Source organism: Physella acuta, unplaced genomic scaffold (genome assembly GCF_028476545.2).
Source record: "Physella acuta isolate Inbredline_101_S28 unplaced genomic scaffold, ASM2847654v3 ptg001529l, whole genome shotgun sequence".
Classification (NCBI taxonomy): Eukaryota; Metazoa; Mollusca; class Gastropoda; family Physidae; genus Physella; species Physella acuta.
The window spans coordinates 22,694-47,500 of NW_026733044.1; the positions used below are offsets into that span (position 1 = coordinate 22,694).

General features: G+C 34.4%; 2 protein-coding genes and 1 long non-coding RNA gene across 3 annotated transcripts in view; 2 read left to right on the forward strand and 1 right to left on the reverse strand.

The window, feature by feature from the left end:
* Positions 1-1,195: 1,195 nt before the first annotated feature.
* LOC131928661 (N-acyl-phosphatidylethanolamine-hydrolyzing phospholipase D-like) lies at positions 1,196-11,941 on the reverse strand. Its single transcript, XM_059284735.1, has 5 exons — positions 11,906-11,941; positions 5,215-5,292; positions 4,407-4,555; positions 2,519-2,633; positions 1,196-1,719 (listed from the first exon to the last, which is right to left on the reverse strand). The coding sequence occupies exons 1-5, from the start codon at positions 11,939-11,941 to the stop codon at positions 1,597-1,599; spliced, it is 501 nt and encodes a 166-aa protein (XP_059140718.1). The 3' UTR covers positions 1,196-1,596.
* Positions 11,942-12,078: 137 nt separating this feature from the next.
* LOC131928659 (uncharacterized) lies at positions 12,079-15,064 on the forward strand. The gene is made up of 3 exons (XR_009383820.1): positions 12,079-12,178; positions 13,425-13,451; positions 14,794-15,064. It is a non-coding gene; the product is annotated as an uncharacterized LOC131928659 (long non-coding RNA).
* Positions 15,065-23,128: 8,064 nt separating this feature from the next.
* Positions 23,129-24,807, forward strand: part of LOC131928658 (uncharacterized) — a 4,554-nt gene continuing 2,875 nt past the window's right edge. Inside the window, exons 1-2 of the mRNA XM_059284733.1 lie at positions 23,129-23,344; positions 23,446-23,528. Of these exons, the coding sequence (XP_059140716.1) occupies positions 23,459-23,528 (70 nt within the window). The 5' untranslated portion in view covers positions 23,129-23,344; positions 23,446-23,458. The remainder of the gene's footprint in view (positions 23,345-23,445; positions 23,529-24,807) is intronic.

A 24,807-nucleotide genomic window follows, 5' to 3' on the forward strand; every position in this document is an offset into this window, starting at 1 on the left:
TGTGAGAATGTGTACTAAACACCTGACCTACATTTCGTCATTTTGATCTAGATCTAGATCTAGATCTAGATCTAGATCTACATCAGCACTTAAGGTTAATTTGTTTAATTGTTTAAATTAAATGAATTTCCTTGCAAATCAAATTCGGTTGTTTTCGGCAAATCCAGAAAGTATGTATGACCTCAACGAAATCGATCCTGAACTGTTGTATATTTGTGATGATCTAAAATAAACGTTGAGCAGAAAGTTGCGTGTACCGTACTATGGTACAGGTACTATTATTTAACGGTGAATGTTTAGGAAGGGCAATAACTCACAAATTAACAATTTGTTATTTTCAACGTTGGTACAAAGTTATGTACCTTATTGCTTGGAGATAACATATTTACACCGCAAGGGGGAATTAAGCATAGCATAGCCTACCCTACCCTGTAAAAAAGGTATGCTTTCTAACCTTATGGTCCATGGGACAGGTGAAGTTCAGTTCACATGTTCCAGTTACCTTGGCATATGCAGAGATAGTGTGGTCAGCATTACGCCTAGACACCTTTGGTTTCCCTAACATGAGCCAAGTACCCATCAGAGCTGAGCAGACTCAGGGAGGATGTCATTGTCATACAGACCATCTAATATCCTATATATAACCCTATCCTAACCATCTAACTCACACTAACACAATATCTATCCCTAACCATCTCCCTCTTCCTATATTTCTTCTTATCATTAACCCTGATCAGTGGTGTACAGAGGGTTGGGGAAGGATGTGTGTGAACTAGAGCAATTATATATAAACAATGATTTTGTTAAAGTATCTAGAATTTGATAGTTCTATTTTATGCATGAAATGTAAAGGATCATTGGTGGGGTATGGAGAATATGGAGTTGGACTGAGGGGAAAATATGTCTTACACCATGAATCATCATCTTGTTTGTCTGTCATCTGTCATGGTGCAATCTTACGATAAAAAAATCCTGACGCTTAAAGAACTGATTTTTAAAAAAAGAATTATAAAGTTGGTAATGTAATTTTACCCCCAAAGACAATGAAAGGAACATTAACATCGACATAATTTGATGTTTATGTAAAAATAATTTTACAATGCAATGCAACATTAGCATTGAGATCATTTGAGATTTAAAAAAAAAAAATTTCAATGAAATTTTTTGAAAATGCTGTAAATTAAGTTGAGTTTTTTTGTACAAAAACATCTAGAAAAATGTTGTACACAATACACATTAAGTTTGCATTACTATAAATTAGTATAAATATTGTGTTCATTACACAAGCTCTTTATTTTTTATATACATATAATACTGATAAATTGGTAGAAAATGTAAAAAAAAACTATCAATATCGGTTCAAGTTTGGAGGTCATTAAACAATTGTAAGTTTTACATAATATCTATCACAATACTTAAATAAATGCAAGATTTTTTTTTTAAATTCATAAAATAATAGACTCTTAATGGAGGACAAATTGTATACATTTTTTAAAAAGCTAATCTATTAATACAAAAAGTGGTGTGTAAAAATCAGGCTGTAGTTAAAATATAACATGGAATGAATAAGTTCATGTGGTTTTAGTTTTTCTGTCTTTAGTGTTCATCACTGCCCCCTATCACAATCACTTCTCCATGGTGAACAGTTATGAATGAAGAGGGAGACAAATCTTGTTTCTCTACCTCCTCTGCCAGCTTTTGCCTAGGTTCTAGATAAAACTGAAATTTGAAAAGAAAAAGGATATAGTTAAAGTTTATTTCATATTGAGCCTTTTTTTTTAATTTTTACACTTGCAGAGGCCTAATTATAAATAGGATTTTCATTTAATTTGAAACTAGGGGAAATAACATGTAAATTATTTTAAACTTGGTGTGCAGGTTAGGTGGGAGGGTGGGGGGGGGGGGCAGAAGCAAAGAAGAGTTATGATCTTGTTCTCTTTTATGTGTCATTCACAGTAATCAAATTTTGAGATGACATCAAGTGACTTTTGAAATTGAGCTGGGATTACAAAGGCATGAAACAACAGTTTTATGCTGGGAAGATTATGACATACTGGAACATTCAAACTAAATAATAAGTAAGTGTTAAATCATCTTTTCCCATTCATACCTAATACACATGGGGCAGATAAAGTAGAGTTCATCTGTTACAGGGACCTCAGTACATAAAAGGGTGTGGTCAGCACTATGCCAGGCTGCCTCTGTGGACTCAGGGACATTCCGGATATTTGAAATCAAGACTTTTGGGTAGCAGTGGAACACTCTACAATTTGACCACACTGTACAATTTCCTATAACCAACCCTACCCTAACCATCTGATTTCACAGACATCAGGTTATCATTGCAATAGTAATGTTCTAACATAAAAAAATAATTCATTTGTTCTCATGTTTCACAAGCTTCCAATAATCAATATTCAATAAGCACAACATCTATAAACACTATAATGAAAAGTTAAGTTTAAATAATTTATAATCACAACATTTCTATTTCATGTGTTGAAGTGAAACCTCTTACTTCTTTTGATAGCTTGAATGTCCCCCAGTGTATACCAATAGAAGTCTGAGATTTGATATCCATGTGAATTTTTACTGCTTCTTCTGGGTCCACATGTTGAGGAGCTAGAAACCACCTAATAAAGAAGGAATGTATTTGTTAAACATGTGTATAATCTTTTAAGATGACATAAAGTAAAGTTTACATACCAATATTTGAATGTTAATGTACAATTTTGCATTGTGCACAGTAAAACTCCTCGGCATATAGTTAATTTATATTTTTGGGTGGTTATACATTGTAACTTGAAAGAATAAGTGGTTAACATTTTAAAGCTGGGGTGGACAATTGTTTTGGGTCGAGGGCTACTTTGTGGTAGCTGATTTTAGTGGAGGGCCGCACCGTTTAATATATTGTATTCTTTAGTTAACATTACATTTCATCTCAGAAAAATTATAAATGGTATCATAAAAATAAATAAATAAAACTTAAACAATAGTGGTAGTTTTATTAAATTTATTAATTATTATTAATGTCATATTATCTAGATTTCTAGCTGTTAGCACAGTTAATTAAAGAATCAATTTAGTGAGACTAGTGCACCCTATCACACGATTTTACATTTTAAAAAAAATCAGGAGTGAAGTTGCTTGTTGAGATTCTCATCATTGCCTGCAAGTTTATGTCTGACAAAGAGCATCTGTATTTACAATTTGTTTTATGCCACGGACATGAAACAAATCTCAGTTCAAGGTGGGGTTTTCTGAATGTTTTGTGGGCCACAAAAACTCTGTGGCGGGCCGCACTTTGGGTGAACGGAAAAAAAGTCACAGGAAAAAAAAACACAGAAAAAAAGTCACAGTTTTTGCTAGGAAAAAAAGTCACAGAAAAAAAGTCACAGTGGAAACATTTTATCGGAAAAAAAGTCACAGAAATAAAGTCACAGAAAAAAAGTCACACACATCTTTTTAGAAATATTTTTATTAATTTGTTAAGAATTGTAAAATTTTGTATGTTTATTGTTGTGGGTTGTATTTTTCGATAGCATAAATTATTTATAGACGTTAAAAGCATTTGTAAACAATTGTAAGTAAAAATACTCTAAGATAATTAACACAACAATCTCAACTTTGTTACGTATTTAGTTAAAAACGCGGTAGAAAAGTTAATTATAAAAGAAATTTAGGCACATTTTGCCGTAGAGTATTCATTGGTCGGCCTCTCCTCAGTAGGCATTGTCCGAACATATTTTGTGTTGTTGACGTTATGCGTCAATGACAGCCTTTGAACCTTGTCGGCTTTCTGTTTTGATCCTAAGTTTTGTTATGTAATGAGCGTGATAAATGTGGGCAGTAAAGGTGGTTGAACTAATCATAACTATTGTTGCAATGAGTTGAGGGCAGCAAGTCAGATGAACTTACCATTTCACGGTAATTTAATGTTGGTAATTTAAAAAAAAAACACAATGAAAAACGTGGACTTTGGAGAATCCTATTAAATGCTACTAATCTTAAGTTTAAAATAATTACAATCTACATACTTCATAATAAATATTTTTAGATGAATTATAAAAATTCCTAAGCGTATACAGCCTACACACATTACATTACATTTAATTAATCCTAAGTTAATTTGCACTCTCTAAATATTTAATACATAAAAGTATTAACAAATATCATGCAAATATATATTTGTGACTTTTTTTCCTGTGACTTTTTTTCCTGTGACTTTTTTCCTGTGACTTTTTTCTGTGTTTTTTTTCCTGTTTTTTTTTCCTGTGACTTTTTTTCCTACAGTCGCACTTTGCACACCCTTGTTTTAAAGTATGTGGTAAGTGAACATTTAATAACCTAATTTTAAATAACTTTCACTAGATCTACTAATTTTAACTTAAGAGAATATTAATTACCGTGGATTGTACGCTCCGATTGGGATAGTTGATAATGTAAAAGGGCCGTAGCGTTTGCCGATTTGTTTGAAACCTGAGTAGTAGCCTGTGTCTCCAGCAAAATAAAATTTGTGCTTTGGTCCTATCACACACCAACTGGTCCACAGAACCTGAACATAGACGGTAACGGAAAATTTATATAGGAACAAACAGGGTTACACACTTAACAGTATTTGCACTTAAAATTATGTTATCACAAACAAGTATTTATAGTTGTCAGCTTTCTAAAATAAATGGATTTTAGTTGAGCCTTTGATTAAGTTGCATATTTTAAAGATGCTTTGTGAGGACTGCAGAAAAATTTATTAATTATTTCTTGATATTTTTTTGTAGCTTTAAAAATAAAAAGTAATTGGTATTTTTGAGACTGCTGGTAAAGGAAAGTTGGGTTCAGACATTTGTTTGGATGTTGTAGGTGGATTGGGGAAGGTACATTCAGGAAATGTAATTGCATTTGTTTTAAAAATAATATTTAAGGACACAAATAATAAATAAATCATGTATTTGTAAGCTTACATAAGAATTATGGTTATTTCAGAGTGAAGTGCAGTGTAATTTTAAGTGGGGGTAGAGTAAAGGTTTATTGATTGTGGGCGCTTATGTCAATGGGCTGAGGATGGTGGGTAAAAATTATCTAAAACTGCATGAAGCTGTTTAACAATAACAAGCTGAATATAAAACTATACGAATTTGCACAAGTGATAGAAAAAATCCCAAAATTATGCACATCTAATATTGTGTTTAAATAAAAATAACAACATTGAGAAACCTTGTCTATGTCATTTAGAGAACGTTGACTCCAGTGCTGGCAAGGAGTGCTGACTATTCTGATTTCTGATTGGTAGGCCTACTCTTTTGTAGGTAGGCCTACTATTTTGTAGGTTGGCCTACTAGTTTGCAAGTAGGCCTACTATTTTGTAGGTAGGCCTACTATTTTGTAGGTTGGCCTACTATTTTGTAGGTAGGCCTACTATTTTGTAGGTAGGCCTACTATTAGACCGCAAACTACCGACCTAGCACAGAGCAAATTCCGTAGTAAAAAAAAATTCGCGGTGCTGTATTAACACTTCGAGTTAGAGATTTCCTACTTTATTGATAGACTTAGTCGGCCAACCAGATTTTCGTTTTAAATATTGCACTAAGGTTGAAAGAATTTTGGAAGGAGGGGGTATAGATTTTAAAAATCGATTAATACAAAACATAACATTACATTGCCTACATTTCTTTTCAATTTCGAAAGATTGAAACTGAACGGCATAAAGAGCAGCTGTGGGGGGTGGGGGGGGGATGAAAATGTATGGCCCTCCGGTACACGTAGTGTGAAATTACGTGGGTCTTTCTCCGTCAGTGTTTCTTCCAGACTTTTTTCTCCGGGGGGCACTTGAAATCTTCGGGGGGGGGGGGGGGGGGGGGCGGTAAACTTTCTTCGGGGGGGGGGGGGGGGCGGACACTGTTAAAAGTATATATTTTCTATATAAATTATATAAATTTCATTTCGTTCGGGGGGGGGCGGTAAAAATTTTTCGGGGGGGCTTCGCCCCCCCGAAGAGATGCCTGGAAGAAACTCTGTTCTCCGTTGATAGAACGCGGAGAACCTCAGTCACTTATTCGCGGAGCCCCTAGACGTTTAGTCGTGCATACAATGGCTACCCTCAACAGAACCATCCAACCAGAACATTATTAACCAACGAGAACATAATTATCCAACCCTAACGGTACTGAGGTAGAAATAACTAGCGTGTAGAGCACGTTAACATTTTTGCTAGAACGCGCCCAGGATATGGTTGATTAAACGCTGTTATGGTAAGATACAACAATTTTATAACACATTTTGTACTTAACTTGTTGACGTTGTCTGTCTGTCATTCGTCATGGATGAAATCTTACGGTCGAGATTCCTGACACTGTTAACGAACTGATTTAACAAACATAAAAGAAAGATTGAAAAGTAGTTAGACCCGCAAAAACAGAGCAAAGTTATATCAACTTGTACTTTACGTTTAGATAATTGGTAAATTCAAATGCTGCGCAGCATCAACATCATCTCTCTCTGTGACCATCTGCAACGGGGCATCACCAAGTGAGCACTAGTTCGCCCTGACTATAGCTAAAAGTAAAATATCTCTGAGTCCACCCAGCTTTAATGGGTAACTGACGTTAGGGAAAGTAAAGACGGCTGGGTATAATGCAGACCACACTATCCTTTCATTTGCCGAGGTCACAGAAGCAGGTGAACTCTTCGCTTGCCTTTGGACCGCCTTTACTACTTAACTTTCTATCCCAAACATCTGCTAAGTCTCTCTTTTTCAACTGGTACGCAATTACTTTTTTTCCATTCTACTACTTTTTTGTCCTCCCCAGTCTTCTCTAGCCCCTATGGTGTCCACATGAGAGCATTTTACCCAATGCTTCTCCTCTCATTCTTAAAAAAGGCCCAACCATCTCCACCTTTTATATCTGACACTACTGTTACTGGTTGAACGAGTGTTCTTTTTTTAACTTCTAACTTGAGAATATATTTGGCCAGAGGACTCTCAATATGTGCTGTTGGAACTTGTCTTAAGAACTTCAGGTCACTGCCTGTCCCTAGTCAGTGTGAAAGAGAAGGGTTAGCTTAGGGTTAGCAATCCTATCTTATATATAAAAAAAACCCAACTTTGCTACGGACTGATGCTATTTTGTTATATATATATATATATATATATATATAATATATATATATATATATATATATATATATATATATATATATATATATATATATATATATATATATAAATATATAAATATATATATATATATATATATATATATATATATATATATATTTTATATATATATATATAAATATATATATATATATATATATATATATATATATATATATATATATATATATATATGTATGTGTGTGTGTGCGTGTATATATATTGGTGTGTATATATATTGTTTAATTGTCAACCATCTAACTATGGTTGGTAGCAAGGATCGAGGACAATGAAAACTACCGTATGAACAGTAAACTTGATCTGTTAGATCGTTTAGTCTCAGGACTAACTTGCGAAAGCTGTTGAACCGGGTATGTTAAAAATAACTTTTTTTTTGGTTTCAAAATTGACACAATCAAAACTTAGTAGTATTTGCATTTTTGTAATCCAGAAACTGAAAGGCCTTCATTTTAATCAATATGTCAACACGGTAATAATAACCACTTGTTTGATTAAAATTTAAAGTAGAAATTTTAAATTAAAGTAGATATTATGATAATTTAAAGTATATATTTCAGCTGAAAGTAGACATTTCGATCTAAGGTAGATATTTCAATCTGATTTTGATATTTCAATTTGATTTTGACATTTCAATTTAAAGTAGATATTTCAATTAACAGTAGGCTATATATACCTATTTAATGTACATATTTCACCTTAAAGTGAATATTTAAATAAAAGTAGATAATTCAACTTAAAGTAGACATTGTAATTTAAAGTAGATATTTCAATTAGATTTAGACATTTCAATTTAAAGTAGACGTTTCAATTTAAAATGGGTATTTCAATTTATAATAGATTATTTCCTTTTAAAATAGATACAATTGTAAATTTAACACCAGATATATCAACGTAAGCACATGTCTAAAATTGTATTTATAAATTTCATTTTAGAATCTTTTAGAATACAAATGACAACCCTTAAAGCGTTATGCTTTGCTGTAATTGTGTATACCATAACAGCAGTTTTAGCAGTCGATGGTACGTATAAAACTTTACACCCTAAACTTGTTTTTCATACAGTAGATAAATATCAATATCTGTATATATACATGAAACCATTGTGTGCTGCACGATATACAACCAGAGCAGAGCCAATTGTCACTACTCACACTACAAATATGTAAAAGTTGAATCACTTTAGAATAGTGGGTATTTTTCTTTATTCACGAGAGGGATACACCAAGCATCTGTCGCATTCACGGTCGAAGAGGTAACGACAAAGTATTGACGTTGATTGTGGGGATTAAACATTCAATAGTTGTCAGGATAATCTTTTGTGTATCAACGTGTTGGTCGTTGATATTGTGAATATTTTTATTTACGAAATGTAACTATAAAAGCAACCTTTGTATATATATATATATATATATATATATATATATATATATATATATATATATATATATATATATATACATACATATATGTATGCTTATATAAAAATAACAATTTACGTTTATATATATATATAGATAAATTATAGCTATATTTATATATATATATATATATATATATATATATATATATATATATATATATATATATATATATATATATATATATATATTACACTGTTACTAACCACATAACAGACTATCTATACTTATGTTTACAGACTGCAATTCAGCAGCAAAAAAATGTGAAAGACAGCTGATTATCGATATCATACCCTCACACTATGACGACGCCGGCGCTATTTGTAGGTACGTTTTATAAATATTTGTGGGTGGGTGTGGTCGGGTGGTAGTAGATAGTAGAGTGTGTGGTTACAGAAGACAGGTCCCAGCCATGACGTTCAATGGGGCAAGTGAAGTACAGGGGCGGAACTACAGTGCCGCCAGACCCCGCAATGCGGGGGGGCCCAGACCAATTGGGGGCCCAAAAATCCTGGCTAAATTATTAAAAAAAATAAAAAAAAAACAAAAAAATTAGGTGGAGGTCGAGTTATCTTTCTTCTACAGTTACAAACAAACACGAAAGTCGGCAAACGTCTTTGAGAAAAATGCACTGACTATAGCTCGAGAGACCGCCAGACATATAGACAACTTCAAAGACGAAGCATCTGAAATTTGACTGTGCCGGTACGCTTCGAAATCGGGCTGGGGAAATGTTGCGGCGAGGCGACTATCCTGGTCTTCTAGACGATCGGAAAAAGTCGGCACTATTGATGTAGATGTTTATCGGCGCTTTCTTGTCCCCTTCCCTTCCCAACTCTCTCCCCCCCTCCCCCTACCCCTCACTTCTACCCCTCACCACACCCTTACTCTTACAATAAGATGTATTGCATAGATTAACGAACCGTCTATGAACTGTAAACTGACCACTTCTGCACATTTTGTTAAAGACACTAGTCAGTAGTTGTTCATTTACCTGATGAACAGGGGCGGAACTACAGTCCCGCCAGACCCCGCAATGCGCGGGGGGGGGGGGGGGGGGAAAGGCCGTTTAGGGGCCCACGGCTGACCCAAATTTTTTTTTTTTTAATTTTGAATTTAATTTTTGCCTTAATATTTGGTTTATAAAAGAAAAACACTGTAGCTGCTGTACGATTATCTTTATTTTACAGTCACTATACCACGCTCTTCCGCAAAAGATAAAATCCATTACACAAACTACAGTGTAAAATATAGGCAACTTCAAATTTTGAATGACTTCTTTGACTCGTTGCCCCCCCCCCCCTCCCTTTGATAGCTAAATAGAGGACACGTAACTGTTTGACCGATCCTCCAAAGTATACTGTGGCGGATGGGGCAGGGGATGGGGACCAAAAAGGGGTTAAAAAATTGTCGACAAATTCTTTACATATTTAAAACAGTTATTTATAGTTGTATTTTTTAACCATCGTCAAGGCCGAGTTCTATTTCCCTACAATCAAACACACGCTGTCGCCGGCAAAATTCTTTTTAAAAAAACAACAAAGTCCATAGCACGAAAAGCCGCTACATATGAAGTGGGCTTTCAATACTTTCATGATGCGCGGTTATTATTTGCGGCATTGGTAGGGGGCCCGAAATCCATTGTACATTTTTCAATGTTAATATGTGTTTGTGATAGTGGTTGAATTTGTATCCTGTACTATCTTGTATCGTACAAATAATTTAAAAAAAATAATATAATACTAGAAACTTCAGTTTTATATACGTTTACTTGTTTTTGATTTTACAAGAAATATAGTAAACTTTTAAGGCCTATACTTCAAATTATCTTCCCTGAGTAAGTTTTACAATGGGCGATGCTGGCGTACATAGATCAAGGCGTTTTGTTGTCCCTTTCAAGTTTTTTCCCGAGCCGACCCCTATCCCATCCCTCTTTCTCAACCTCACAAGTATCGAGGAGATAAATGTATCGTTTATGAACTACTTCCTAACCGTACGATTCACCACTTCAGCACATTTTGTCAGACACTAGACAGCACTAGATCTAGTCAACACATATTAATTTACTTTCATAGTATTAGGCACATCTAATTCACAAAACAGGGCAGGTAAGATTAATTTTTATATAATTATTTAGAAATTAATTAGAACGTTTAGAATTAATTGAACATTATTAATAGTCATTGAGGTGGGGGTGTGTGAGGGTCTGGCTTTTTGTTAATCCCCCCCTCCCCTAAATCAGAAGGTTATCCAACGCGTGAACTGGCCACATACAGTTGTACATCTGAAAAACATTTTTCTCTATATTATTATTATGCATTACTGCATCATTCACCCAATCGCCATGAAAACTTGGGAAGCTGTTGAGTACAGCCCCGCAAAGGTTTCTGTCAGAGGCCTAACATTTGTACATATTTGAGTGGGGACTCCTAACGGAAATATGTGATTTAGCGCCCCGTGATCCTGCATAAGCGGATGAGGTTACTACTTGAATACAACTGGCGTCAGTGTCATCCTGAGCGCATCACATATGAGCAAGTTGGCCCCCACAGACAGTCGTTTAAAAGTTCCCACAACACTAGGAATAAGTCTCGCTACTACACTCGATGACTAAATCTAATTAGGTCTCGCACCAATGTTTCTTCCAGGGTAGACTGTTTTCGGGGGAGGGGAGGGGGGGGGGGGGGAGCTCTGCCGGAAGAAACAATGTGTCACACCCATCACCCGTGCAGTAATGTAACCGGTAGCTCCAAGAGCCCCGTGACTCCCCTGACACCTGGGCCGTCGCCGAGGGATTTACAGCATGCCTTGGCGTGTCTAGTTGGTAGTGTGGACAAACCCGCGCCCTAAGATCCAAGGAATGAACTGCCGACATTGTTAAAATTTAATTCAACTTCTGGAAACCAGGGCACACGGTTAGTAACGTTTTGATGAAAGCCTCAGTTTGATGTGTTGGACTAGATTTAGAAAGGGGCCAGCTCGTGTGTTGGAAAACCTCTGATTTATTCGTGAACCAGATGGAATTTTTTTTAAATTGAGAGCGAACCTTGTTTTATATATATATATATATATATATATATATATATATATATATATATATATATATATATATATATATATATATATATATATATATATATATATATATATATATATATGGGGGGCTCAAAAAAAGTTTTTGCGGGGTGGCCCATTTTTTCTAGTTCCGCCACTGGTGAAGTAGAGTTAATCTGTTTCTATAACCTCGAAATATGAAGAGACATTGTAAGCAATATGCATAACCGCCTTACTTTCTCTAACATGAATTAGGTACCTCATCTTTCTTCTTAGCTGTCGTGTGCTCTACCATTCCATTACTTTGTATGAAAAAGGATATCGCACAAGTACCGTCAGAATAATACATACACAAAGAGGTCTAGTATATTCGCTAAGAATAAAAACTTATGTCTTTGACTTCCCAACATATTCAGTGATCTGCAGACCTACGCTGCTTGTGTGTTCAAACCCGATTGTGGAACAACAGAGGTAGTGGACCATGTACATAGTTATCTAAACACGATGTTTTTACAGTTTGATGTACAGTGCTGTAAGTATATCGGTGTTACTGTAAGGATCAATACTCAAGTAGGGTATAAAAGTATTAACGTAATACATAATGGCAATATATTCATAGGCCTATAGAAATAATAAATATGTCTGTCAGTCTGTCTGTGTGTCTGTGTGTCTGTGTGTCTGTGTGTCTGTGTGTCTGTGTGTCTGTGTGTCTGTGTGTCTGTGTGTCTGTGTGTCTGTGTGTCTGTCTGTGTGTCTGTGTGTCTGTCTGTCTGTCTGTCTGTCTGTCTGTGCGTCTGTGTATCAGTGTGTCTGTCTGTCTGTCTGTCTGTCTGTCTGTCTGTCTGTCTGTCTGTCTGTCTGTCTGTCTGTCTGTCTGTCTGTCTGTCTGTCTGTCTGTCTGTCTGTCTGTCTGTCTGTCTGTCTGTCTGTCTGTCTGTCTGTCTGTCTGTCTGTCTGTCTGTCTGTCTGTCTGTCTGTCTGTCTGTCTGTCTGTCTGTCTGTCTGTCTGTCTGTCTGTCTGTCTGTCTGTCTGTCTGTCTGTCTGTCTGTCTGTCTGTCTGTCTGTCTGTCTGTCTGTCTGTCGGTCGGTCGGTCTGTCTGTCTGTCTGTCTGTCTGTGTGTCTGTCTGTCTGTCTGTCTGTCTGTCTATCTATATACATATATATATATATATATATATATATATATATATATATATATATATATATACATATATATATATATATGTAGGTATGTATGTTTAGCCTCCTTGACAAACAGGTTTCTATGTAGCTCCACTTCAGCCCAAGTTGTATTCAACTCTAGAAGAAACGAAGGAATTTGTTTGAGTACAGTAGTATGCATTGAAATCAGCGATCCAGATCGGTTGTCCTTTCTAAAAGCTTAAAATAATACACTTGAAAGAAAAATGCAATGATCAAAAGCTAGTGTCACAATGGAAGATGATTTAGGAGAGAATGTGATTAGTTGGGTATTATGTGGATTTAAAACTTCCATACGCAACTTTTTATACCAATCTATCTCAGTTTATCTTTGTAAGTTTAGTTTGTTGTATCATCTTACTGTATAGAATTAAAAGGAAGCTGTATTTATTTGATGACTATATTATTTTGCAATACATCCTTATTATATCTTCTTATTAATCTTTCATAATCACGCACTTCAATTGCTTCTTTTGGCCACATCCCATGTTAATCTTATCGCAGTAGACTTAAACAGGATTAAAAGCTCGTACAAGTATTAGAAATATATTATTTAACTTATATTTCTTTCTACAGCATTTTCAGCATCGGAACTTGTTAGCAGTAAGTATCTCTGACAAACCTATCTTATCATAGATGATCAGAATAAAGTAAAAAGTACATTTCCTTTTTAGACGAAGCGATGCATTGGGCAGATGAAGTAGAGTTCAAATGTTTCTTGAACTCGACATTTGAAAAGTCAATGTGATTAATACTAATTGAAAAAAATAGTGAAGTTCCCTTTTCGAACCTGACAGTCCATGGTGACAAGTGAAGTAGAGTCAACCTGTTTCTGTTTCCCTAACTTGAGTAGACTCCGGGACGTCCTACAGTCACAAATCAGAACCATGTTCCGAACTCCAGACCTTTGGGTTTCAGCCAAACGATCTACCATTCGACCACGCCGTACCCCACAGTATTAAAATAGTCCTCAGGATAGATGAAGTAGATTTTATCTGTTAACTGGCGTGCTACTCTTGCTGTTGAGTGGGAGTAGACAGCGGGCAGAACTGAAACTAAAGCTGCCTTCGTCCTTAATGGTAGACTGGTACACAGTGATATATAAACATAATAAAACCAAGTCTTTCTTAATTTAAAATATATTTTAAAATACTTAATATAATGTTCTAGTTATACAAAGAATATTACGTCATGACATTAAATTAGGATTTATTTGAATCAGTAAGAAATTAAAAGTAAATTCAAATATTTTATTTACATTTAATTCTCAAATATACTAACTAAATTGTACCAGTTCAATTAATGAGCTAAATATTCAAAAGTATTTTTAAAAAGTTACTGATTGTATGTAATTTTTACCATAAAACGCATTTTAATTATTTAAAAACGCCAAAACAATTGGTGTTTTCCTTATCCTGCAATGATATTTCAGATTCTCTCTAGCAAAAACGCATCACATTCCATGTAGTTACTTGGTTTCTTGAAACTATCATATCACATTCAATGTTTATATATGGTCCCATGAAACTATCATATCACATTCAATGTTTATATATGGTCCCATGAAACTATCATATCACATTCAATGTTTATATATGGTCCCATGAAACTACCATATCACTTTCATTGTTTACATATGGTCCCATGAAACTGTCATATCACATTCAATGTTTATATATGGTCCCATGACACTATCATATCACATTCAATGTTTATATATGGTCCCATGACACTATCATATCCTATTCAATGTTTATATATGGTCCCATGACACTATCATATTACACTTAATCTCGACTTGGCACAGTTAATGTTTATAATTTTTTTTACATACCTTAGATGGGCCCTTGACCAAAAACCTGGTCAGCCCAACAATAAATCCGCCACAGCTCCTACATTTACTATTCCCTATTAAAGTATTTTTTTCTATTTTTTTCTATTCCAGTGTACACAAACAGCGCAAGAATAAACATCCCTCTTCTGTCAACGTTGATGTGCCTTTTCTTTGTTATAGCGATGTTTAACCTCTGGTTCATATAACATTATATATCTTTTACTAGCATACTAGCATGTAAAAATAGTGACAATATATAATAATTGGCAAACTTGGCGAATAGTATTGGAATATTCCATAGATTTTATTCTCGTAAATTAAACTATTTAGCCTATATTATTTAAATAAAAATAATTAAAAACAGCAAACTGGTTGCAAATAGATGTTGAATAATGTGATTTCGATAATAACCCCCCCCCCCCCCAGCCTTTTTGCATCGCTTTTCATTTAGAATGAACAAAGCGATGTTTTATTTGTTCTGTTTTACATCGTTATCTCCCCTCCCTACTATACATAATCTAAAATTGACGGCGTGTTTAAAAATAGAATGAAAATATGTCAACTTAGAATTTAGTTATCCTAACAACTAATGACCTTAAGTTTCAATAAAAAATTGATCAGCACTAAAAAAAAAACAGTTTAAAATATGCCCACCACATCCCCTATGCTGCGGCATAGCGTCAATCTAAAAAGTTGAAATATTTCTACTCAACTCACCTATTCTGTAAAAATCAACAAAGGGAGCGCACACTTTCACACAATTCATTTCATGATACATTTATGACAGGATTACGTCCCTTGATTTTAACTTTCAATAAAAATTAGCGACCTTTACTGGGAAACACAGCAGGTCTACGCCATTTCGCCCTTGACATCTCTATGCATTCATTTTATATGAACTAATATTTATTCTATGCATGTAAGAACCTACCTCGTTTTAAATAGGCATAAAACGTGTGTATTTCAAACAATGCATTTATGTTATATTTTTTGTGTTATTTAATCTATAATAGTTCATTTTGTTTTTCATTTTTGTGCCATTGCGGTTGAATTTTAATAAATATTAAATGCATTATATTATATTTATTTTATTTAAAATATATTTTTTTCATTTTTAATGTGTGTTTTCTTCCTTGTATGTATTTTAAAATACGTTTTTGTTATAATTTCCATCAATTAAAGTACATACAATTTATTTTTCAAGTAACGTTTATATATGTTAGAGTATTGTGATGTTAAAAAGGGCATTAATAAAAAAAAATACAAAACGATACTGTAAGTTGAAGGAACTTACCTCCCCTAGTTAATTTTTTAATTGTCTTTCTTTGTGTGCTTTTCTAAGGTATGGGGGGGGGGGGGGAGGGGGAGGAAGGAGAAGTTGAATTTATACATAGGACAGCACAGGATGCCGCAGCCTATTACAACTACTTTGCGTTCCTAATGCTGTACACAGAGCTTCTTCAAGGCATCTCTTCGGCCCCCCCCCCCCCCCCCCCCCCGAATTTTTTTACCGCCCCCCCCCCCCCCCCCCGAACGAAATGAAATATATATAATTTATATAGAAAATATATACTTTTAACAGTGTCACCCCCCCCCCCCCCCGAAGAAGGTCTACCGCCCCCCCCCCCCGAAAATTTCAAGTGCCCCCCCCCCCCCCCGGAAAATTTCAAGTGCCCCCCCCCCCCCCCGGAGAAATAAAGTCGGGAAGAAACACTGGCTGTACACACGCTGATATAAACTACTAGGGGACATTAACTTGTAACTTTTAAGGTGTTCGTTTAAGGCTTGTTATTTCATTATTTGTGAGAAGTTTTCTCAGTAAACGCACGTTGTGTGGGAAAATTCCTGTTATTTTACTTCCGTTTTAACTATTTTGGTTATAGTGTTATCTACAAATCACCTCACATATTTATAGGGTTGTGGGCTGGTTGGTTTTACTTGTCATTTATGAACGACCCCCTAACGCAAAAAACAGGAAGTAAACTGTAATGATGGTAATAATGAAATCTAAGCTTGTATTTAACGGAATTCTAAATCGTATTCGGGTCTGGAAACTGTAATTTTTTTGTGTGCATGCAGTGGCGTCGCTAGGTCGGGTGTCACCCGGAGTGGCAGTTCGTGGTGTCACCCCCCTCCATATATATATATATATATATATATATATATATATATATATATATATATATATATATATATATATATATATATATATATATATATATATATATATATATATATATATATATATATATATATATATATATGTGTGTGTGTGTGTCGGGTATACATAGGCCTATAATTTAAATATATGCCGCATACTCGTACATATACGTGTATACGCTTTAATCACTGCAGACTTAAATAGTTAATAATGCATTTGGATGTAGCACAGTTTTCTCTGTAGTAAGCACGTTTACGCCATGGTGTCACCCCCACCCTCTTGTAATAATTGTCGATCTGTACTTAAAAGACTATTTAACATTAATTAAGCATTATTGGAACTGGCTAAAAAATCGTATTTTTTCTGTACAATTTGCAATTTTTTGCCTTGGTGTCAACCCCCCCCCCCCACCCCTAAAGGGTGTAGGATAAAAGGCCGATATCCAAAAGGCATATCCCTTCTATGTCGAGCTCAGAATACGACATAAACTCTACTTCATCTGCCTATGGTAGCATCTTATCTTGAATTGCGAATTCATTTTACCTTTTCGATCCACCATTGTCACCGATAAAAGTAAAAATATAATCAGCTGTATACTAAACAAAGATGAATCGTAGGTATCACATAACAAAAAAAATAATTTTGTTTACCCCGTTCTCTTATAACATTCGTTGTCATTTCGAGACAAACCCACCACCACTGAAACCACGACAAATATGGTTATACAACCGTTTGTGATTGTTCTAAACTGTAGAGATTAACATAAAAAGTTGAAGAGGTATGTGTAGTTAAGTGTTTGTTATAGTAGAAAACAGTAGTTATCCTTACTGAAATGACGGTATAATACAGATGAAGTAGAGATTCACCTGTTTCATTGAACTTGGCATATAAAAGATTGCTTAGTTGGTTCTATGTCTAGTAGCATTGATTACCTGTAACGTGTGTCAAGTAGGTATACACATCAGTATTGGGTGAACCTAGCGAAATACTAAAATCTCAGCCCCGGGAACCGAACTCAAGACTCCGGACTAACAGTCATACGCTTTACTTCGACCATGCTGTATCAAAACTCAATTATTGAATAACAAAAGGAAAGTCAATGTTTAACTCACTTAGCATTTTTTTATGGTCTAGACTGCATTCCTGAGCTTCAAGAATGTGAAAAACATTCCTGCTGAGCATGGTAAATCACGTCACAAAGAACGAGACCCATAAAATTTGCAGGTTCGTCCTAGTATATACAAATATTATATATATATATATATATATATATATATATATATATATATATATATATATATATATATATATATATATATATATATATATATATATATATATATATATATATATATATGTGTGTGTGTGTGTATGTGTAGGGGGGAAACTATTTATAAATTTAATATACACTGAAGTAGGTGACGGAGTCGTCTAGCGGTAGAGAGCTGGACAGCTAACCCCTGAGTCTCGAGTTCGAATCCGGGTTCAAATCAGTAGAACGTTCCTGAATCCACCCAGCTCTAATGAGTACCTAACTCACGTTAGGGAAAGTAAAGGCGGCTGGGCATAGTGCTGACCACACTATCCCTTCATATGCCGCGGTGACAGAAACAAGTGAACTCTACTTCACTTGCCCTATAAACCGTCAGGTTTGAAAATGGAATTTTTTACTTTTATATACTGAAGTAGAAAAGAATTACTAACTTTTTTTATTGTCCTCTCCTGCAGTGAAATAGAGACCTACGTTTCCTGTGCATACAAACAGGATTGTGACATAACGTCGGAACAAGAGACACAAATAATCGAAGCATTGAATTTAATAGTTGCTCAGTACGACCTACGGTGCCGTAAGTTACATTTTGAACAAAATTTAAACTTTTCTAAAAGTTAATAGTGGAAAAAAAAACAACCCGCTGTACAAAGATTTGAACTTTTGTAAATTAAAACACTCAGGGCAAAAATTCATTGGACTAAAATCCTTAGGATATAAGTCCCCTGGACTAAAACCTTCAGGAAATAAGCCCCCTAGACTAAATTACTAGGACATAAGTCCCCCATCCTCCCTGTTTGACCATAGAGCATGGACCCCTTGCAAGAAACCACAAGGATGTAAGCACTTGGGATAAAACCGGCAGGGCATAAGCTTCCTGGACGAAAAGGCTAAGAAAAAAGCCGCCAAGAGTAAAACACTAAGGTACAATCCCTCTGGATTAAAATACTAGGCCATGATTCTCAATAAATAAAACACTAATACATGCCCCTAGACTAAAACACAAGAATATAATTTCCTTTGAATAAAATACTAAGACGTAAACCTCAATGTACTTAAAGACTAGGATATTAGTTCCCTAGAATAAAATAGTAAGACGTAAACCTCAATGTACTTAAAGACTAGGATATTAGTTCCCTAGAATAAAATAGTAAGACGTAAACCTCAATGTACTTAAAGACTAGGATATTAGTTCCCTAGAATAAACTACTAAGTAAAAAGCTCTCCCTCCTCGAGTAAAACCTTTTCTGCTGAAATACCAGGACATAATCCATCTGGACAAAAATAACAGGAAAAAATTCCCCTGGAATAAAACACCAAGACATAAGCCCCCCTTCCCCCCCCATGGACCAAATGACTACAACATAAGCCCACTGTAATAAAACACCAAGACATAAGCCCCCCCCCCCCCCCCATGGACCAAATGACTAGAACATAAGCCCACTGTAATAAAACACCAAGACATAAGCCCCCACCCCCATGGACCAAATGACTAGAACATAAGCCCACTGGATTAAAACACCAGGACGTAATCACCTATAGACTAAAAGGCTTTTTGAAATCAATCTTTGGTTTTTTTTTTCATTTTCATCCTTATTAAGTTTGATCGTATTAGAGTACTGGAGTAGAAGTAGTAAGAATATGATTTAACGTCAAATGGTTCTGTTTTATTTTACAGCGTTCACAGTTTCTGGCATTATCAATAGTAAGTATACAACCCGCTCGCCTTTTGTAATGTATTGGAACATTTGTTTTGTATTACTAATGCTTAATTATTTCAACATTTCAAGATTGAATTTAAACCTTTAAATCTTGGTATTAGTCTTCTAAACCAGGGGTCTCCAAACTACGGCCCGCGGGCCGGATGCGGCCCGCGAGGTCCTCTCATCCGGCCCGCGGAGATCTTTTTGTCCACGGAAAAAACGTTTGTTGGTGATAGCTGAGGTACTTTGCCCAGAAAAATCAAAGACATGCCTGGAAAAAACTGGCCCCCGAACTGAAATTTGATAGTCAATGCGGCCCTCGGACTGAAAAGTTTGGAGACCCCTGTTCTAAACTAACAAACACACATCTATTATCTATACAGTTATTTATGCATATATATATATATATATATATATATATATATATATATATATATATATATATATATATATATATATATATATATATATGTATGTATGTATACATTTGTTTTAAACACTAATATGGATAAAAAAATGATAATCTTATGAAGTACTAATTTTTGTTAATATACTTTTTATTTTATAGGGTACAAAAACGGCGCAACAAGCAACAGTGCCCTGCCCTCAGCCTTGTTGTTGGTGGTCCTCGTCATTGTGTCTCTCAAGTTTCGAGTCTTTTAAATACTAAACATTCTAAACTTTTTATTTGTTATGTGACCATCTAAGTTTTGGACACTCTGTTTTCGAAGAAGTTTACAGGTTTCTTTCTTAAACTAAATGGCTCAGATAAACATTTTCATTATTGTTGACATATAAAAACATATTTTATTCAGGAATTTTGACTTTAAATAATATCCAAGTTAATCATAAATATTTTGAGATAAAAAAAATTAAGTATGTTAAAATATGTAGATGTAAAAAATAAATGCGAATTCAGAGAACCTCAAAGTATATTTCTATTATAAATTTGTATTTAGAATTTTAAAGCCACAAAGTAACGATGACATTAAAGTCCGAATGCGTGTTTGAATACAGTCACAGTAAACTAAACCTTAAATAAAAATTCTGCATAACTCTTCGGTACATGCGGTTACATTTAATTTTTAACTCACTTTACTCTGTTTTCGTATTTACAATCATTGACCTACTTGGCTATGCATGAATTGTAAATATCCTAAATTGTATAAATGTCATGATCTTGGCAATCTATTTTGTGGTTAACAAAGCTATACAATCTTCAAGATGTGTATGTATCTTTTGAGAGTCATACTAGTTTGATGGCGAAATTGCTTTGAACTATTAATTAAATCAATGAAGGAGAAATATGTACAATACGTTTAAATAACAAAACTTGTAATCGCATTAAAAGAGCTACAAAATGAATATGTTATACATTAGATTTTTTGTTTACTTACAAAATATCTAAAAAGGAAATATAAAACAAGATTATCTTCTGGAGATGTATACTAGTAGTTTGAATGAATAATGTCAAAACGTTTTATTTATTGCAGCAAGTAATGTAGAATATGAACATTAAATTTAAATTGCGCCTTTTTTTTCAACGAAAAGTAGTATATTTAATCAGCTTTTTGTCGTTTTCATTTAATTGAAACATGTTTGACAACTTCAAGCGGATGGGCCATAATGTAGTGTAGTATAGCACAGGACTGCTAACTCTGAATGCTTAAGTTCGATTACCGATTCAGGGTCGTAAAACAAAGCCAACGAATGAACCCAACACTGAGGGGTAGGCATACTTGACTTGGGAGAAAAGAAATGGATTGAGCTTTGAGATGTCAAGAAATATGAAATTTTGTCCGCTGACACTCACATTTTTAAAATATTAATCTTATAAAACGTCTTCCTGTTTTAGAAAGGATTGTATATGGCAGATGAAGTAAAATTCATCACTTTGTTAGCATGACACTCTCAATGTTGACATAAAAAGGTTACTTCAACTTTTTTATTTAAAAAGAAAATGCACTTGGAGATAGCAAACAAAACTGACGCTACGGAGGTTGTCGTTCCTGAAAGGTCGTCAAGACTCAGAGGGAAAGAGGGTGGGGGGGGGGGGGGATTAAAGAGGGGTGGGTTCAGATGTGTGTATGGCTGTATGTGTGTATGTTTTCGTCTGTAGAAAAAGCACACATATATGTGTTTAAATCAGTGTCGTAGGCTGGGGCGGAAAGGGGGGTTACAACCCCCCATTGACCCGTCTTAAAATTTTTTTTACTGTCATAATACATATTTTTGTAAAAACTAGTAGTGTTTAGCTGTATTACATACTAAAGTAATTATTTATATGTTTTTACATTTACAATTAAATTTTTATATTTATATTAAGATAGTTATTGTTTCCCCTAGTTTGCTTATTTGCTTGTCTTATTAACATTCTAGGAATCATAATGTCAAATTGTTTTTTTTACAAGGATTACAAAATAGATTGTGTTGCGTTCATTGTTTTTGGTTGTATTGTGTGCATATTTTGTTTATTTTTTGTTTACAGTGATACTTTTTGTTTGTTTTGCCGGCCAACATTGTGAGTTTTTTCTTATTTCTTCAGAGTGCTACTTTCAATTTATTTTACATCATAGCGACGCCATGGTATACAGCAAGTATAAATATATATATATATAATATATATATATATATATATATATATATATATATATATATATATATATATATATATATATACATATATACACATACACGCACACACACACGCACATATATATATATATATATATATATATATATATATATATATATATATATATATATATATATATATATATATATATATATATAGTGATGGAAAAAGTGTGCCCCCCCCCCAATGAGACTATCCTGGCTACGCCACTGTTTTAAATTAAATTATATATATATACAAGATACCACTCCCTTCAATAGGTATGTGTTAGCTTACACTTTCCATAGAAATAAATCATTAATTTACACACAAATCAATTGGTTTACTTTTACTTTTACAAAAAAAAAGAAATCGAGATTTCACAAATCTTAACATTTTATACCTTTCTGAGTATGAGTAACTTATTTTGTCTGTATGTCTGTTAACGGCTGTTAACTGATGCGATTTTCTTCTAACCTTGACCCAATTAGCTTAAACTCATCTGCTCAAATAATGATCACCTATACAAATAAAAAAGAACCACGTAACCTCGGAAGGTTGTTTGATTTTATTTGGGTCACAAAGCAATCCTAACGATTCGTGTGGTGAATGAATAATGTGCGCTGCGCATGCGGAAGACAGACCTATTTACCTAAGGTGTTTTCTTACTCGGCATTGGTGGAATTTCTGCTCAGAGCTCAAGTGGTAGAACTTTCATTATACATGCTTTGTGTTAGTGTCATTTGCGTTTAAAATGACAGAGAAAAAAAAATAAACCTTAGCTTTTATTGGCGCTGTGAAGCAAGTGAAAAATAGCGACATATTTCAGCTTCAAACAGACGGACATCCATAATATACAATTTTTTTTAAATTTTTGTTACACAATTTTTATAACGTAATTTATACAAGTGACGGTAAATTACAATTTATGGTGTTTTATTATCATACGTTATGTTATCGTTTTTTAAAATTATGTTGATAAAGTTTTCTTAATTGTAATTTTAAACAATTACAGCTATTTTGATAAAATGGCAGCTATGAAAGTACTGTGTCTTACCGCCTTTGTCTTGACAGCTACCATTGGATTAATTTCTGGAGGTACGTGTAAACTAGTTGGTTTCTTTGTGGCTATGAATCAGGTTAAGGATTCTATTCTTATAAAAGAATTAAACTTACTGTTTTAGTTACGAAAAAATTATTTAAAAAAAAAGAGGATTTAATTCACTAATCAATAAAACAACTAATCGCAACGCAGTTTTTTAATGACATGTAGATGAATTGCATGGTTTATTTGAGTTAGAGCTTGTCGCTGGGTCCAAATGTGAGCAAAGTTTCCTGAAAATAAGAAAATAGATTCTAGTCTGTTCCACATGCCCTAAATCTGATCAAAACGAGTTGGGCTACGGAAAGGAGGGTGGGTATAGGGCAGACCATACTCTAATTTACAATAGCTTTATAGATCAGATGGTCAGATTTCGATATTTATTTCTCTTTTGAATTATTAGCCTGATAAAATTGTTCAAGGTTTTTTTTTTTGACCTTCTACCGATAACGATGAAAATTTTCTTGCCTGTATATTTATGTGTATAGCAAACAATTATTTAAGTATTAAGTGTCATTGAAAATGGTTCAAAGAAAAATGCGCTGACGGATAACTGTGTAAAAGAAATATGCGCCTTAACAAATTAATTATATATCAATGCATTTTAGTTTTGGCATATTTCATCGAAAATTGTATAATTATGCTGCACTATACATATAGTTATTCTTTGGTAATGTCTGTAAATTCTCGATTTAAGAAAACAAAGTTATTATTGCCATTGTGTACTTTTTCTTTTGCGCAATTTAGTATTACACATTTCTCCGGTCACCAATGTAAAAAGTAAAGTTCCCTGTTTAAACCTGACGGTCTATATGGCAAGTGAAGTAGAGTTCACCTGTTTCTGTGACCTCGGCACATGAAGGGATAGTGTTGTCAGCACTATGCCCAGCCGCCTTTACTTTCCCTAACGTTAGTTAGGTACCCATCAGAGTTGGGTGGACTCAGGGTCTATTGACTTGAACCCGGATTCAAACTCGAGACTTACGGGTTAGCAGTCCAGCTCTCTACCGCTAGACCACCCCGTCCATGGTCACCAATGTAGACCATCAAAATTTACCTCGTCAAAATTTGAGACAACAAAGAAAGCTCGCTAAGCATGCACATGCATATGTACACGTACACGTACACGTACACGTACACGTACACGTACACGTACACGTACACGTACACGTACACGTACACGTACACGTAGACGTAGACGTAGACGTACACGTACACGTACACGTACACGTACACGTACACGTACACGTACACGTACACGTACACGTACACTGC